Source organism: Camelus ferus, chromosome 17 (genome assembly GCF_009834535.1).
Source record: "Camelus ferus isolate YT-003-E chromosome 17, BCGSAC_Cfer_1.0, whole genome shotgun sequence".
NCBI classification, from domain to species: Eukaryota; Metazoa; Chordata; class Mammalia; order Artiodactyla; family Camelidae; genus Camelus; species Camelus ferus.
Window position 1 is genome coordinate 19,615,865 of NC_045712.1, and position 14,574 is coordinate 19,630,438.

Here is a 14,574-nt window from a genome sequence, read left to right on the forward strand (position 1 = left end):
TATCTTTATTCTAGTTCAGAGAGGGCTTATTTCAGATAAATGTATGTTTTCCAGCAGACTGTTAAATATGAACCTCACTGGTGATGATGTCATCAATGCTGTCAAATCTTAATAGCTTCTTTGGAGATGTGTTGTTGCCCCAGTAACCAATAGAATTGTGGAGTGCATACTTGGGGCTTCATCCCTGTGTGCCTGTGGCTCTGCAGGCCCCAGAAGAGAGATGACGCAAAGTGGAAAAAAAATAAGGGCAATGTTGTTGGACTTTTTTTCACTTTCACTAACCCTCACATACTAACATTCTACATCCTAAAAGTTAGAGAACTGAGCCTTTCTTGGCTCCTTGCAAGTGGAAATTGTAGAATCCAAGCTGATATCAAAGAGGTCTATAATCAGACTTGGAAGGAAAAAATTACTCTTTTTTTTCAGCTCTCACTCTAAAGGAAAATTTTTGGCACATTTATTCCTGAATGATCCAATAGATTTAGAAAGCAGTATACTATAATAGAAAGAACACGGACTTTGAAGTTAGGCAAACTCAGTTTTAATTCCTGCTTTGTATGACTGTTAGTTATATTATCTAGGGCATGTTACTGAATTTTTTTGTGCTTTAGTTTCTTCATCTACTTTGTTTTCAGGAATTTATCCATTTCTTCTAGGTTATACAATTTGTTGGCACACAACTATTAATAGTATTCTCTTCTAATCTTTTGTAATTTGCTTACCGTCAGTTGTAATGTCCCCTCTTCCATTTCTGATTTTAGTTACCTAAGTCTTCTCTCTTTTTTTTTCTTAATCTATCTAAGGTTTTGTCATTTAAAAAACTTTTTTTTAAAAAACAACTCTAAGTTCCATTGATTTTTTTTTCTTATTGATTTTCTTTTCTCTATTTTGTTTACCTCTGCTGTAATCTTTTTTTTAAAAATTGATTTACAGTGTTTCAGATGTACAGCAAAGTAATTCAGTTATACATATATATATTCCTTTTCAGTTTCTCATTACAGGTTATTAAAAATATTGAATATAGATCCTTGTTTTTTTAAATCTATTTTATATATAGTAGTTTGTATCTGCTAATCCCAAATTCTTAATTTATCCCTCCTCTGCTTTCCCTTTGGTAACTATGAGTTTGTTTTCTATGTCTGTAAGTCTGTTTCTGTTTTGTAAGTAAGTTTGTATCATTTTTTTTTAGATTCCACATTTAAGTGTTATCATATGGTGTTTGTCTTTTTATGGTTTACTTTATTTAGTATAATAATCTCTAGGTTCATCCATGTTGCTGCAAATGACATTATTTCATTCTTTTTATGGCTGAGTAATATTCCATTGTATATATATATATACACTATATCTTCTGTATCCCATCATCTGTTGTTGGACATTTAGATTGTTTCCATGTCTTGACTATTGTAAATAATGCTGCTATGAACATTGGGGTGTATGTATCTTTTTGAATTATAGTTTTCATCTTTTCTGGATATATGTCCAGGAGTGGTATTACTGGGTCCCATACTGTTCATAGTGGCTAGACCAATTTACATTCCCACCAGCAGTGTAGGAGGGTTCCCTTTTCTCCATACCCTCTCCAGCATTTATTATTTGTAGACATTTTAATGATGGCCATTTTGATGGATGTGATGTGATACCTCATTGTAATTTTGATTTGTATTTCTCTAATAATTAGCAGTTTTGAGAATCTTCATGTACCTGTTAGCCATCTTTATGTCTTCATTGGACAAATGTCTATTTAGGTCTTTGGCCCATGTTTTGATTGGGTTTTTTTTGTTTGTTTGTTTTTTATTTTTTATTTTTTTGATATTGAGCTGTATAAGCTGTTTGTGTATTTTGGAACCTCTGCTCTAATCTTGATTATTCCCTTCCTTCTGCTAGCTTTTGGTTTAGTTTGTTCCTCTTTTTTCTAGGTCTGTGAGATGTAAGATTAGGTATTTCATTTTAGATTCTCTTTTTTAATGTAAGAATTCACAACTATAAATTTTCCTTTTAGCACAGCTTATGCTGCATCCCATAGTTTTTTGATATGTTGGCTTTTCATTTTCATTTGTTTCAAGAAATTTTCTAGTTTCTCTTGTGATTTTTTTCTTTGACCTGTTGGTTGCTTAAAAGTGTATTGCTTAATTGGCCAGTTTGTGGACTTTGCCATTTTTCTTCTGGTATTGACTTCTTGTTTCATTCCATTGTGATCAGAAAAGATGTTTGTTATGATTTCAGTCCTTTTAAATTTGTTAAGAGTTGTTTTGTGGTCTAACATGTGGTATATGCTGGGGAATATTCTGTGAGCACTTAAGAATGTGTATTCTGCTGTTGTTGGGTAGAGTGTTCTGTATGCTGCATGAGGGGAGGAGCTAGGCTGGGAAAAATGCAAAGAATTCTCGTACCCTCCATGTATTATCTCTCTTTTTTATGTACTTGTGGGGATGCTGCAGCCCCTTAACTAGCTTCTAGAATTCTCACAAAGGTATTTTGGCCTGTACATTGCTAATTTGGTATCTTTATGGGAGAACAAGGTCCTAGAGCTTCCTAGTCTGACATCTTGCTGATATCACCCCTTAGTTTCTTCATTTGTAGAATTTGGATAATACCACCTATTTCATAGGGTTTTGTGATTGAACTATACAACATATATAAGGTTCTTTGTAATATTCCTGGCATATAATTTGTATTTTGGAAATGTTAACTCTCTTGTCCTATTTAGAAACAGTTTTATACATTGCATGTTTGTATATGACTTTTAAATATAGTAATGCTTATTGCAATAAGCTAATTCTATTTATATTGTATTTTTCTATTTATTTTTATATGATACTAATAATTACAAAAATAAAAACTAAATAAAATAATTGTGAAGCTGGCATTATTAGATGTAATACTTCTTTAAAAGCTAGATTCACTAATTTTGAGGATACAAATTTCTAGGAATACAACATTCATATTGGAAGATGGCTTTAATGGAAAAAAAGTGTAGTTTTGTGTAACAGTAAAATTCAACATTTATGTAAGTGATGATTTATTTAAAGATATGATTTTTGAAACAGAAATTGAAGTTTATTTTAAAAGTTTCTTGCAGAAATAATAGTGCTATTTTTTACTTGAAATACATCCAGTGGAAAATGTTTAATAACCAACTCTCCAGAGAGTTGAGGGGACCATTTGATTTGTAGCATTTGCCAGTTTCTGTGGTGTAAAAACTCCCACCATGGATTGTTTAAAGATATCAACATGGTAACACTGAAAACAGAGTTGGGAAGGGTTATGTGTTTGAACACCGTTACATGATAGTTTATTGTATGGCTACAATAGATTTAAATAACCTCTACAGCATACATAATAGTAAATATAATAAAATAGTTAGGAGATGATGAGATTTATGTATTTGTTACCATTGTTTTTAATATAATTTATTTAATTACAACTTAATGTAATTTAATTTTTAATGCTGGCTGTGTTTAACATTCTGCTCACAAGTTCCTGAAACTTTAACAATTACTTCTAAAATCCTAAAAAAGTCAGCTCCAGCATATCACTGGGTTCATATCTTTATGTTAGCTGGGAATCTTTTGTTGCAATTGAGGAAAAGCAAAAAAAACATCAAAACCAAAAACAGCTCAAACTAGCTTAAGCAAAAGAAGGTTATTGGCTTACATGACAGAATGGTCCATAGATAGACAGGCTTTCGACATGGCTGAATTTTAGGGCTTAAATTAAGTCCTGAGTAATTACTTTTTAAATCTCCTGGCTCTGTTCTCCTCCTCCACTTGACTTTCTTCTCCAGCAGACTCATTCTATAAGGTGGCACAGCTGGACCCTAGTAGTTCTGGATTACTGGCCTTTATATCCTTGATCCCAGAATGACAGAAGTTGTATTTTCAAGTCCATCTCAGTACCTGAAGTAAGACTGTGATTGGGCCCTGTTAAATCATATGCCCTGCTCTGAATCTCTGATCAGTTAGAGTCTCCCACCTAAGGGATGGGAGGAATGGAGGCCTTGATTGATAGGGAGACATACTACACTAAAACTGAGATGTTGTTATCAAAAGAAGGGAAAGAAAGCAAAAACAACAGATGTCCACTGCATTCTGCTTATAAAGTACATTTTTATTTTAAGGTTCTATTAAGGAATGTGGGCATGAGGGGCCAGAAGACAGTCTTTCTCATCACGGACACACAGATTAAAGAAGAAGCTTTTCTAGAGGATATCGACAGTGTGCTCAATACTGGAGAAGTACCTAATATTTTTGCTGCAGATGAAAAACAAGAAGTTATGGAGGTAAGTGCTTTTTTTGGAGTTGTGCTCTCATCATAGAAATTTTATGTTGAAACTTCTTTTCTACTCTTCGTAAATGTAGCTTGTGCAGAGGATTTTGGTAACTGAAAACTTAATGTATATTATCTTAATACATCTTTTTTGGGGTGAATTTTAAATAGCTTCTTCTATAGTTATGAGATAGAATTTTTGTTTAATAATTCCTTTTTTCCATAATGATGACAGTGTGTTACATTGTTTATCTTTTCTTCTCATCACTTTGCTACAAGGCTTTTCCATTGCTTCACTACTATTTTATGGTATGAACTCTTGCTCTACAGTTACAACAGTGTATTACCTTTGTCTATTTGAATACCCCACTATTAAGTCAGAGTTAATGCAGGTAGACTACCTGAACATAATTTCATAGATTGATATTGATCATAATAATCATAATTTGAGAATTACTGTTGGAATGAATATAGAGTTGATTTAGTTTCCCATAGATACAGCTATCACATAAGGCAGAACATATCTATAGTAGAGAGAAATAAATTTATTGTAGTAACAGCAGAAATTGTGTGATCATTGTGACCACTCCCTAAACCGGTTATTGAAAAAAATTGAAATCTATATATAAGATAATTTATTAACTCTGAAACCTCTGTGCTCTGAACAAGGAGAAAGGTAGAATTTCAAAAGCTGAAAGGTACTTACCTATATGGCAAGAACTATTTTAAGTGTTTACATGTAATAACCATTTGATCTCTCAACAACTCTCAGATGTAGGTCCTCTTTTCCCCATTCTATAGATGAGGAAACTAAGTTACAGAGAGGTTAAAAAAACTTGCCTCAAGGTCACATAGTTTATCATCTGCAGGCTGGGATTTGATTCAAGTTTAGTCCTAGAGCCATTATGCCTAACCTCATGTAAGATGCCTTTCAGTATGGAGATATACAAAGATAGAACATTAAAAGTGACCTACAATCTCATTACTAAACAACTCTAATAGCATTAAAAAATACAAATATTATAAGAATAAAGTTATATAATTCAAACAGTGTAAGAATGTCCAAAATGAAAAAATTATATAAACCAAGAAAAATGTTCAAAATAAAATATTGAAGTCTCCCTCTCACATTCTCCCTTAAGTCCATCTCACCAGATGTAACCACTGTTAATAGTTCTTTGTGATTGCTTCCATAAAAAGGTGCTCACACATGGCACCTATATGTTTTTTAATTTAACAAAATTACACTGTTGCACAATGTGATTTTTTATTTATTTTATCTTCCTGATCTTGCCATAGCATGTATGTTGATACACCTTATTATTAACAGTTGTATAAAATTACAAAAATAGATGTTTTATAATGTTTTTAACTGTATGCTTTAGTTGTTCAAATTTTTTTCTCAAAGAAATGTTGAATTATAGTCTCATATATATATTTCTTGGTGAACTTTTTGTGAGTATCTTTATAAGTCAAATTCCTGGCAGGTATTTGTTTTTAAATTATAGAATTATGGAATTGAAAGTAGTCTTCTAAGTGCAAGCTATATCAAAGTCACTCTATTGATATAAAAACAAAACTTTTAAGATATTTATAAGAGGAGTAATAAAAATTCTTAATATTTCAGTATCTACTAATCTTATTATCAGCTTACCAATCTCTGTTTATGGGGCTTTTTCTGATATTCCCTAGGGTGTTCGTCCTGTGGCTCAGGCTGGAAATAAACATGATGAACTCAGTCCCTTGGCCCTGTTTGCTTTCTTTGTGAATTGCTGCAAAGATAATCTTCACGTTGTAGTGGCCTTCAGCCCTATTGGAGATGCCTTTCGAAATCGCTTGAGGCAGTTTCCATCCCTCATCAACTGCTGTACCATTGACTGGTTTCAGGTTTGTAATTTGGGGTGGTGGGGGTGGGTGGACAGCTAAATGTTTTGGAATTTTACTGAAATCTTACCCAATCTCCATTAATGTACATTCATCAAGTGCTTCTTGATCACTTACTCTAATGGCAGGCGTAATGCTTGGCACCAGGGGCTGATAAGACTACATGATCACCACGAGGAGCTCATACTCTAAACTGGAAGACAAAAAAGGCAATCAGCAAATGAGCAACCACAATTACATAAAAAAGCCACATTCTTGGTGTTCAAATGGTGTACTTATTAAGACAGTAACTTTCTGATGTATGAAAATGAGTTAGTTACACAAAGGAGGGGTGTATTTGGAACCAATAAAATGTATTTTCTGTCTATATATGTATACACACATAAGTATATGTGTAAAGATATATATAGAGAGAGATATCTGTATCTATACATATATTATAAGGAACTGATTCTCATGATTATGGAAGCTGACAAGTTTTAAGATCTGCAGTTGGCAAGCTGGAGACCCAGGAAAGCTGATGGTGTAGTTCCAGTCTGAAAGCCAGCAAGCTTGAGATCTAGGAAGAGCTGATGTTTCAGTTCGAGTCCAAAGGCAGGAAAAAAACTCACGTCCCAGCTTGAAGGCAGTCAGGCAGGAGGAGTTCCCCCTTATTTGAGGGATGGTCAGCCTTTTTGTTCTATTCAGGCCTTCGACTGATTGGATGAGGCCCACTCACATTAAGGAGGGCAACCTGTTTTACTCAGTCTGTTGATTTAAATATTAAACCTGTCTAGAAACACATGTCACAGAAACAACCAGAATAATGTTTGGCCAAATTTATAGGCACCCTGTGGCCCATAGTCAAGTTGACACATAAAATTAACTATCACAAGAGGATAGTATGTGCAAAAGTGGAGCAGTGGGGAGAGCATGGCTCATTTAGGCAAATAGTTTGATATGGCTGCAGGAGTTAAGTTGGAGCCTTGAGTGGGTACCAGGCTATAAAGGAGTCTGTAAATGTGCCTGGGAGGTTTTTTTGTGTGTTGGGGGTCAGATAATTAGGTTTATTTATTTTAATGGAGGTACTGGGGATTGAACCCAGGACCTTGTGCATACTAAGCACACACATGACCACTGAGCTATATCCTCCCCTCTGGAATTTGGTTTTATACCAGAGATACTGTGGGGGCATTAACATGTATTTAGCTAATCTATATTTTAGAATTAAACCCTAAAACATTTGGAGACTGAATGGTGGGTAATTTGGAGTGAGGCAGTATAAGAGACAGGAAGACCAACTTGGGTGGCAATTTCAGTCATGTCAGCAGCAAATGATGAAAGCTACCACCTCACTTAACCAAGGCAAATCGTCACTGCCTGTGTTAAGACCATTAAGTATTTATGCTCTTGAGAATAGTAGTTAATGGTGCCTTCTATTTAATTGTTTTATGGCCAATAGAATATGGACTGTAGATTGACTCTGGATAATTTCTTTTAAAAATAAATTTCTAATACTAAGTTGTCTTATTCTCTTTTGCTTATTTATCAGTTGCATGTGTGAAAAACTAAGTCTGTCCTTCTGAGGACTGTACATACGTTTCAGCTAGTGTATGCTGCAGTGCTTGTACAACAATAAGAGCTGTGCCAAATGGTTTTGCTTTATGCAAATATCTTAATATTGTTTCCATTAAGTAGCCCAAAACCAAAACCAACCAACTAACCAAACAAAACCTGTCCAACCATAAGTTTTTCTTCTGTGGAATCTTATAAATGCAATTCTACTACTTCTGGATATCTTTTTTATAACCGTAAGACTTTCTATTCTGTTTTATGTGATTCATACTTGTTGGGGGAAATTTAAAAAGAAGGAGCTAGGAGCTGCAAATAGATAAGGGAGATTAATTGGATAACAGAGAGAAAAAGATTTTACAGTGAGATAGTGGGGATATAAAACATGTGTCAGGGCAGCTGATGGCATTGTTTGGGGCCTGGGTCTGTGAAACTCAGGAAGTGAGTGTAAGCCACTTTGTGTCACATAGTCAGGAAGTCACTGACTATCTGGGTAGATCTGTGTTCTCCAAAGTATGGTGTACGCTACCAGGGCTGCCAAAACAATTCAGAGGATAAGAGAAGGAATTACTGGAATATTCATTTGTGTATAAACTATTTCATATGGATTAACATTGACACCCTAACTCTGTATGTCAAATGACCATGTGTCATAGATGATATGCAAGGTGCCCTGAAGGGCCTCCTGCAATGAACTGAAAATTAAAGATAAATAATACAAGAAAAAGTGTGACCTGCAATATTAGCTTATGATGGCCTGGGGCATACCATTGGTTACCTATCAACAGCCATTTTCTACCCATTCTATCTTTGCAGACAGAATTCTGATTTTGTTTAGGAAATCACTATCCATGTAGCCATGTATCATAGGGATTAATTCCCTATTGGTTGGTCTAAATGAGCATTGGTGCTCTCATTCCTCTTACTATTGTTTTACTCATGAGCCTGTTCATTACCCATTCCTTGCCAGTGGATCTTGATTTAGAGTCTACTGGGGACCTTGAGGAAGAGCTTTTTCACTATAAAAAAGAGCTACATGATCGGAAAAGTCATATAATACTTATTCTGGCATTTTACAAAAGTTCACTTATATTAATAATAAATATTTAGACTCCTCTTTTGAGGCTCAAAAATATTATTTGTATGATAATACCATATGAATATAATCTATTTATAAATATGTATACACTGGTAGTGTGTGCTTAAAACTTTTCTTACTAATGAAGTACTTGATCAAAAAGTTTGAATTTCACTAGGATAGAGAGTCAGATACTGAAAAAATTATCTTAAAATATGTATTGTCTACTATACAGGAAAAAAATTACAGATATCTTGTTGACTCTAAGTGAAATGAAATTTGGAAAATAATGAGCAAGTGAAGACTAATTATTCATTTAACATAAATTATTCACCGAATAAATATTTCAAATATTTGTTGACAAGTGCTGTTTTAGGCACTGAAGGTAACAGCAGTGAGAAAAAGTCTTTGCTTTCATGGATTTTACATTTTAGTGGTGAGTCAGGGAGAGAGACAAAAACAAATGAATAAATATACGTCAGATATTGGTAAGTGCTAAGAAAATTCAAGATAAGGGAAAGAATAGTGAGGGAAGGAATGCTGCTTTAGAAAGAGTGCTTTGGGAAGACCTTCCTGATGAATTTCATTTGCACAGAGACATAGAAGAGTGAACCACACGGAGGTCTATGTGAGGAGGGTTCTAGGCAGAGGAATCGCAAATCCAAAGGCCCTGAGACAGAGCACCCTAGGCATATTCCAGGGAAAGCAAAGGAACCATTTCACTGAGATGGGGAAGACTGGAGGGGAATGAATTTGTAGGGAAGAAAATCAAAAGTTCAGCTTTGATGTTATTACAGGTAAACATTATGATGGGCTGCTAAAAACCCAAACTAAACACACAGGAATTTTTTCTCTCTCATATAGAAAAAAAAAAAATCTGAAGGTAAGCAGACTTGGACTTTTGTGACTTAGCAAAGTCATCAGAATCCCAAGTTCTTCTTTATTATCCTTAGCATGTGGTTTTCATCCTCAGAGTCATCATATGGTCTAAGGTGGCCACTGGAACTCCAACTTGTCTGTGTTCCAGGCAAGAAGTAGAAATAATGGAAAGTAGGGCAAAAAGGATAGCTCTGTGTAACTCTCTAAAGAGCCTTCTCTGACATCCCCATCCAACATCTACTTATATGTCATTATCCACTCTGAATTGTAAGGGAGTCTAGGAAATGTGGTATTGTAGCTGGGCATACTGCTATCTAGAATAAAGTTGAAGTCCTAAGGAAAAGGGGCTTATAGGTATTAGGAGGTCAACTAGCGGCCTCTGCCATTGTCATGCTAAATTTGGGATGCCTACTAGACATCCAAGTGGAAGAGTTAGGGAAGCACTGTAGTGTATCTTTGATATGTAAAATATTATTGACCTTTCCTTTATATTGCATTGTCTTTAATTCTAACATGTAAAATATTTATTGGATATTTCATAGATTTACTTGTGACCTTAGTCCCCCTTATTCTGTTTTCCCTATTTAGGTGTTAATTTTCTCAACACCAAATTCTTCTCACATAGGAAGACAATTTATATAATTGGAGGGTGACTATCTTAAATTTCATTTGTTTTTTTCCCTTATTTTTAGCCATGGCCTGAAGATGCTCTTGAACTTGTGGCTGTGAAATTCTTAGAAACACTGGAGCTTACTGAGGTCGAACGACAAGAGATAGTTCCAATCTGCAAGCACTTTCACACTTCCATTATGGAGCTTTCAGAAAGGTTAATATTGATAAATTTTAAAATGACAATAATGCCTTGTATTTTAAAGCATCTCTTTTGTGAAAGCCCCAATTTTAATAGGATTTCTATGTCTTATAAGTCTCTCTGATCATTTAATTAGTTAAGATATGAAAGTAATAGAAAGCTACTATCTAGGTTTAACAAAGAGGAGAATTTATTATAAGGATACAGATGTGTCTTACAAAGCCTAAGGGAAAGAATACAGTTGGATCTTAGAAGTGACTGGAAGCAGGAGTTAAGAGACCACCAGAAACCCAGAAATGCCTTTTCTCTGTTTCTCACCCTTGTTTCTCTTGGGGCATTTGCTTTTTTCTTTCTCTTTGTAGACTGAATTTTCTACCTCCCAGTGCATATGGAGGAAACTGGCTGCCTCTCAATTCTCAAGTTTACTTCTTTCAATTCCAGCTGTAAGCGGAAACTGACTATTTCCAGCTCCATGTTCCAAATTTATTCCCAAATGTAATTAGCCTCCTTTGTGTCCAATGCCCAACCTGTGGCCAGGGTAGCAATTTTCATGGAACAAACATTGCTGCTGAGGCACTGGATGGACGTTCTCAGACACAGAGGGAGCTGGTTGGTGGGCTGTGGATACCTTAAAAGTATCTGTTTTACCTCTGTACATCTCTGAGGTCCTCATTTCAAAGGTGCTCATAGCATGTTTGCCTATCCAGAGTTTTACAGTCAGCTAGCATGTTTGGCTTGGACAATTACACCAAGCAGTGGGCTTGAGTCTACATACTTGCCATGAAAGATCATTGCATCCATTGTTTTTATGTGTATGGGTAGTGGTCTTGTATTTCTGGCCAAACCCCATTCAACCAACATGTGACACGCGTGTGCAAGGAAGGATGACTTGTTCTTGCTACACTACCTGCAGTCCTCTTTCCTTCAGTGCTTGCCTACTGTACCTCAGGTCTCTTGCAGGGTTAGACCCTCCTTGCCTATGAAACATGTAAAAGGCCTATATCTTTCTTGCTGTAGTTCTCTTTTGAGATACGTTTTTGTTCGTTTGTGCTTTTTAAATACATCATTGCTATTTGATATTTTGCAGAGAAGAAACTAGGGTGTGATTCTGTGTAAAATTCTAGAATTTTTACAAAGTTCAAGTACCCTGCTGCTTCTGAATAAAATTAACCTTTATTCTTAAATGCTTGCTGTTACTGCTATGTTGAATTTACTCCTTACTCTGTGAAACCCATTGCTTTTAGTAAGATATGCTATCTGCCTTTCTTTTAGGTTCTTGCAAGAGTTAGGACGACATAACTATGTTACTGCTACTTCTTACCTTGAACTAATTGCCTCATTCCGACAGCTTTTGACTAAGAGGCGACAAGCTGTCATGGAAGCAAAACAGCGATATGTGAATGGGCTTGACAAGTTAGCTTTTGCAGAGTCTCAGGTAAATTGGATGAGCTGCCACCCTTTTCTCTATCTGCGTTTCTTCCGTGACAACTGCATTCTCCCACTGCCCTGTCATACTCAAGGAAGATAAAGTCTTTTGTGAAACAAAACCACACTCTCATGGTTTTGTTGTTGTTGTTGTTGTTTTATCATGTAAAGAACTAGAAGAAAAAATTAAGGTTTTCTGTCTCTAATACCTTATGATACATTTAAGTTTCAGATTTCTGTGTTGGCTTCTATAGCTATTGTATTTATGAAAACTAATGACAAACTCTATTTAGGTTGGTGAAATGAAAATGGAGCTTGTTCAATTACAACCCAAATTGGAGGAAGCGAAAATTGAAAATGCACATATGATGCAGGTAGAGTATCCTGAATTTTAAAAAATTGATGCCAGAAGATACCTGAAATATACAAAATCAGCCTTGAAAATAAGCCTTAATTTCTTGCCACTAGATGTTAGGGGTGTTACCCTTTTCAATTGACTGGCTACCTCGTTGGGTTCTACATGGGTTCTGTTGTTTTTGAAGGGCAGTGGAAGCCCATTACCAAATTAGGTCACGTATATTTGCATTTCTTCTCATTTTACCCTTCAAAATGTTCTGTTGGGTTCCCTGATTTTCAAATATTCTTTTGTCTCTAGGATAGAGAAAGCAGTAGGATGTTTAGGGAAATATCTTTTTTTTTCTTTGTTTGTTTACTTTAGATTATTGAAATAGAGTCTGCACAAGTGGAAGCAAAAAGAAAGGTTGTGAAATTTGATGAAGAGATAGCCAGCGGAAAGGCAGAAGAAGCCCAAGTTCTGAAAAATGAGTGTGAAAGTGACCTAGTGGAGGCAATTCCAGCTTTGGAAGCAGCTCTGTCTGCACTGGATACACTAAAGGCAAGTGTTTGAATTAGCTGGTGCTTCATCAACAAAGTAAAACTGTATACAGGTATTTGGTTACATGGACCAGGAGGCATATGTTAAATACTGATGACCTGAACTGGTAGGGTTTAAAGGCATCAAGAATTCCCTTTCATTGAGAGTCTGTTGTTTGTCCCCTTCCTGTCATAAAATACTGTATTATAGGAGTTAGGGTTCAGTTGCAGAGAAGAGAATTGACTCTATCTAGTATTAGCAGATAGAAGTTCTTTAGGGAATTTTATAAATGGATTAGAGAATTGTTGGAAGAGCTGAAGAAAGAGATTCTAGACTGAGCTGCCAGGAATGACTCACAAAGCCAAGCTGAGGAAGTAGTCTGCCAGAGGAATGAGCCCTCTCAGTTGGAAGCCTGCAGAGCCTTCCTACAGAGCCATACCACCTCCACCATAATCCACATCAGTAAAACAGATGCTTCACGCCCTGCACATCTCCCCACTTACTCATTCTGAATTCTGGCATCACGCAAGTGATCTGATGGTGGAACCTAATGACCTCCCACAACTCTAGTTGCTTGGGAAACTAAGATAAATATTTGCTAGCTTTCCAGGAATTGCAAGGGAAATCAAAAGGATATTGATGTGGATAATAAGTGAATCTATTATGTCTGTCATAACAGTATATACCTTTTTAGAAAATAAGGTTGGAATTGGGATCTACTTCTTTCATTTTAGTGGGGTAAAACTAATGTTATATGTAAACAAATGCAGAATTAAATCTTTATCTAAGTTCTTAAGCTGGCTTCCATGTATGAGCTTATTATGTGATTGTATAAAAATTTTGTGTATTTGTGCAAAAATATTTTTTTCTGAAAGGTTCATAGTTGCCATCACATTCTGATAAGGATCCATGAACTGTCAAACACTTAAGAACCATTGGTCTTAATCTGTGTTTAAATTCTCTTTTGTTAATTCTTTCATAACCATGCAAAGCAAAAAAAATTTACAATTTCAAATAAAAATTAATGCTTTTATTATTGCCCAACGTTTTTTTTGAAACTCATTATTTAAAATAAACTATTCTGAAGATACCCTGTTTTCTTTTGATTTAGCCAGCTGACATCACAATTGTGAAATCAATGAAGAACCCTCCATCTGGTGTTAAACTAGTAATGGCTGCTATTTGTGTCATGAAAGATATAAAACCAGAAAAAATTTCAGATCCTTCAGGAACTGGAGGCAAGGTAATAACTAGACACAGGTTTATATCATATTCATGAATATTCAGAACACTTTACATCAGTTGTTATCAAATGAAGTGTCAACAGTACCCACCCAGTCCAGGGAAGACACATTGTTTTCCAGGTTATATGTGTTCCAGGGTAAAGCTAAGACAATACAGCATCAGAAAAATGTAGTTCAAATTGCTTCTGTCTCCTTTTCTATGCAGTATTCCCCACTATTGTGCAGTGGAACTGAATGAACAGGGAGATACCTGTGCTTTTCTGGCTGAGATTCTCAAGAGTATGATGTGGTTATATAGGTGTTTCTGAGCATTCAAAAATCCTGCTGAGTTAAGCAGAATAGTGAAGTTGTTAAGAGCATGTGCTCTGGAGCCAGGATGTCTGTATTCAGAAGTCATGACTCTTTTAGCAGTGTGACCCTGGGGGAGTTGCTTAACCTCTATGGAACTCTGTAAAAAGAGGATTGTTATAGTACCTGCCTCACAAAGGTAATGTGAGGTTTAGGTTAGTTAATATGTGTAAAACTCTTACGTATAAAGCCTTACAAACAGTAAGCTCAC

General features: G+C 35.4%; 1 protein-coding gene across 2 annotated transcripts in view; it reads left to right on the forward strand.

The window, feature by feature from the left end:
• DNAH12 (dynein axonemal heavy chain 12) overlaps positions 1-14,574 on the forward strand; it is a 151,287-nt gene that overhangs the window by 95,231 nt on the left and 41,482 nt on the right. For both annotated transcript variants that reach the window (XM_032458203.1, XM_032458204.1), the window contains 7 exons: positions 4,121-4,282; positions 5,962-6,156; positions 10,354-10,487; positions 11,745-11,907; positions 12,191-12,271; positions 12,616-12,792; positions 13,883-14,014. In XM_032458203.1, coding sequence (XP_032314094.1) covers positions 4,121-4,282; positions 5,962-6,156; positions 10,354-10,487; positions 11,745-11,907; positions 12,191-12,271; positions 12,616-12,792; positions 13,883-14,014 — 1,044 coding nt within the window. The remainder of the gene's footprint in view (positions 1-4,120; positions 4,283-5,961; positions 6,157-10,353; positions 10,488-11,744; positions 11,908-12,190; positions 12,272-12,615; positions 12,793-13,882; positions 14,015-14,574) is intronic.